The sequence below is a fragment of the Chiloscyllium plagiosum genome, chromosome 34, assembly GCF_004010195.1.
Source record: "Chiloscyllium plagiosum isolate BGI_BamShark_2017 chromosome 34, ASM401019v2, whole genome shotgun sequence".
Classification (NCBI taxonomy): Eukaryota; Metazoa; Chordata; class Chondrichthyes; order Orectolobiformes; family Hemiscylliidae; genus Chiloscyllium; species Chiloscyllium plagiosum.
Window position 1 is genome coordinate 42675317 of NC_057743.1, and position 3185 is coordinate 42678501.

Consider the following 3185-nt stretch of genomic DNA (forward strand, 5'->3'; position numbering starts at 1 on the left):
TCAGCCCCTTTCAACTCTAAGCCCTTCTTCAGGAATGCCTGACAGAATGTAATTTCTCGTTAAGGGGAACAATTATTCAGACACGGGCGCCTGTCACTGAGGGGCGGGGCCCATATTTAGGGGGCGTGTCCCTATCCAGAGGCCAGTCTCGTGGCTAGGGGGCGGTGCCTATCTCCAGGGGGCGGGCCTTACTCCAGGGGCGGTCTCTGAGGGGCGGGTCCCATATCTAGGGGGCGTGTCCCTATCCAGAGGCCAGTCTCGTGGCTAGGGGGCGGTGCCTATCTCCAGGGGGCGGGCCTTACTCCAGGGGCGGTCCCTGAGGGGCGGGTCCCATATCTAGGGGGCGTGTCCCTATCCAGAGACCAGGCCCGTGGCTCGGGGGCGGTGCCTATCTCCAGGTGCTTTCACTGAGGGGCGGGGCCCGTATCTATAGGGCGGGGCCTGCATCTAGGGGCAGGGCGGGGCCTGCATCTAGGGGCAGGGCGGGGCCTGCATCTAGGGGTAGGGCGGGGCCTGTATCTAGGGGCAGGGCGGGGCCTGCATCTAGGGGCGGGGCCACGCCCGGCTGTGTGCGCCGTTATGGACGGCCTCGGGAAGCCTCTAGTCGCTGTCGCGGCCGCGGGCTCGGTACTCACCGCCTTCTGTTATTCGCTTTACCACCGCAAACAGGTCACTGCCCGTTCCCTGCAGGTCAGTACCGTGTCCTTACGGGAGTCAGTGTCCGCTTTGGACCCGGCCCTGAGACTGTGTGCAGGCCGCACCGGGCTGAGGGGCCTACGGACTGGGGCTTCAGACTCAATGTGAAGGGGCGAGAGCGTGTGACTGGATGGTTTCAAGCTGTTTGTAAATATTAACCTGAAGATAGTTCCTCTTCAATTATTAAATGTTTCTTTACACTCAGTTAACAGACTCAGTCTCATATTGAGATTATGTTCCAGAAAGCTGTGTTTACATTGTCATTATTTTTAGGATGCAACAAAACTTCATTTAGATGAAAATCTGAAGACTGTTCTGATGAATGCACCGGGAAAGTGCCTTCCCTACGCGGTGATAGAAGGTAGGTAGGTTCTCAGGTGTGTTCATGTACTTGAATCGTTGAAAGGCAAAGATGTTTTATAGTGTTGGGAATACCTTGATTGCAATCTTGAAAATGGGGTGACGTACTTCAGTTGAAATGCATATTGAGTAAAACAGTTGAATAATTCAGTAATTTAAGTATACAACACTGCTTTCAAGAGAGAAAAAAAGAAAACTACAGGCCAGTTTTAGTCGATAAAATGTGTAGCTGGAAAAGCACAGCAGGTTAGATAGCATGGGAAGAGCAGGAGAGTCAGCATTTTGCGTCTGGACCCTTTTATCAGGTCAGTTTTAGAATGACCTGTTAAGGAAAATATTGTATAATCAAATTCACAATTTGTGCACAATCACCTGATGAAGGAGCAGGGCTCTGAAAGCTAGTGATTCCAAATAAGCATGTTGGACTATAACCTGATGATGTGTGATTTTTAACTTTTTAACTTTTTAACTTTTAGTATGGGTAGAGCATTGGTTAACGAAGCTAATGTAAATATGACCAACAGTGTGCCACAAGGATTGGTGCGGGGTCCACTGCTCTTCTTCACTTATACAAATGATTTGGATGTGAACCTAGGAGGTATGGTTAGTAAGTTTGCAGATGACACCAAATTTGAAGGTGTAGTTGACAGTGAAGAAGATTACCTCAGTACGACAGGACCTTGATCAGTTGGGCCAGTAAGCTGAGAAGTGACACATGGAGTTTAATTTAGATAAATGAGAGGTGCTGCATTTTGGAAAGGTAAAACAGGGCAGGAATCGTACACTTGATAAGTTCCTGAGGAGTGTTGCTTAATGAAGAGACCTTTGCAGGTTCGTAGTTGCTTGAAAGTGGAGCCGCAGGTAGACAGGACAGTGAAGAAAGTGTTTGGAATGCTTGCATTTATTGGTCAGTGCATTGAGTATAGGAGTTTGCAGGTCATGTTGCAGCTGTACAGGACATTGGTTAGGCCACTTTTGGAATACTACGTGCAACTCTGGTCTCCCTGCTTATAAAAGGATGTGAAACTTGTGAAAGTCTGGAAAAGATTTACAAGGATGTTCCGAAGGTTGAAGGGTTTGAGCTATAGGGAGAGGTTGAATAGCTGGGGCTGTTTTCCCTGGAGTGTCGGAGGCTGATGGGTGACCTTAGAGGTTTGTAAAATCATGAGGGGCATGGATAGGATAAATAGACAAAGTATTTTCCTGGCATAGGTTAGAGGTGAATATGGGAGAGATTTAAAAGGGACCCAAGAGGCAACTTTTTCACACAGAGGATGGTGCGTATATGGAATGAGCTGCCAGAGGAAGTGGTGCAGGCTGGTACACTTACATTTAAAAGGCATCTGGATGGGTATATGAATAGAAAGGGTTTAGAGGAATATAGGCCTAATGCTGGCAAATGGGACGAGATTAATTTAGGATACCTGGTCAACGTGGATGAGTTGGACCAAAGGATTTGTTTTCATGCTGTACATCTTTATGACTGTGTACCATATTTGAATTATTAGGCTTTGACTGGCAGAGATTGACAAGGATCATGCTAGGACAAAATCTATTCATCTTTAAGAAGGTGTAAGTAATGGTCAGATTTGGGTATGCTAACACAATGAATGTACAGGTACAACATGCAATTAGAAAACAAAATTATTTTGGCCTTTAATAGAGTTTTGAGTACAAGAAAAAATTGTTAGAATTGAACAGGGCTTTGGTGAGATCACACCAAGAATACACTGTGCAGACTTGGTCTCTGTATTTAAGGAAGAAATACTCACATTGGAGATGGCAAACCAAAGGTTTATAAGATTAGTCCCTGGTTGAAAGTTCCACAAAGTCTGCGCTCTATTGGTAAAAGATGTTGCCTTTGAATTTTGTTACTGGGTTTATTGGTGGCTAGCTTGTTTTTTTTATGTCTGCTCTCGCCCACAAGTGGCAGTGGTCTTGTCTCTACTTCTGATCTTGGAGAGCTGCGTTCAATCCCACCTGCTCCAGAGGTGTGGCATTACACCTTGGAACAGATTTTGTTTGTTTGGAAAGCATCATCGCTAAACTAACTGTTATCAAGCCCACATAATCATAAAGTCCTCTTTCCCCCCCCCTTCCCCCCCCCTTCTTCTTTCCCCCCCTCCCCC

The 3185-nt window shown here is 46.8% G+C and overlaps 1 protein-coding gene across 1 annotated transcript in view; it reads left to right on the top strand.

The window, feature by feature from the left end:
* Positions 1 to 534: 534 nt before the first annotated feature.
* The window catches only part of mul1b (mitochondrial E3 ubiquitin protein ligase 1b), a 9306-nt gene continuing 6655 nt past the window's right edge, over positions 535 to 3185 (top strand). Inside the window, exons 1-2 of the mRNA XM_043676358.1 lie at positions 535 to 690; positions 970 to 1057. Of these exons, the coding sequence (XP_043532293.1) occupies positions 580 to 690; positions 970 to 1057 (199 nt within the window). The 5' untranslated portion in view covers positions 535 to 579. The remainder of the gene's footprint in view (positions 691 to 969; positions 1058 to 3185) is intronic.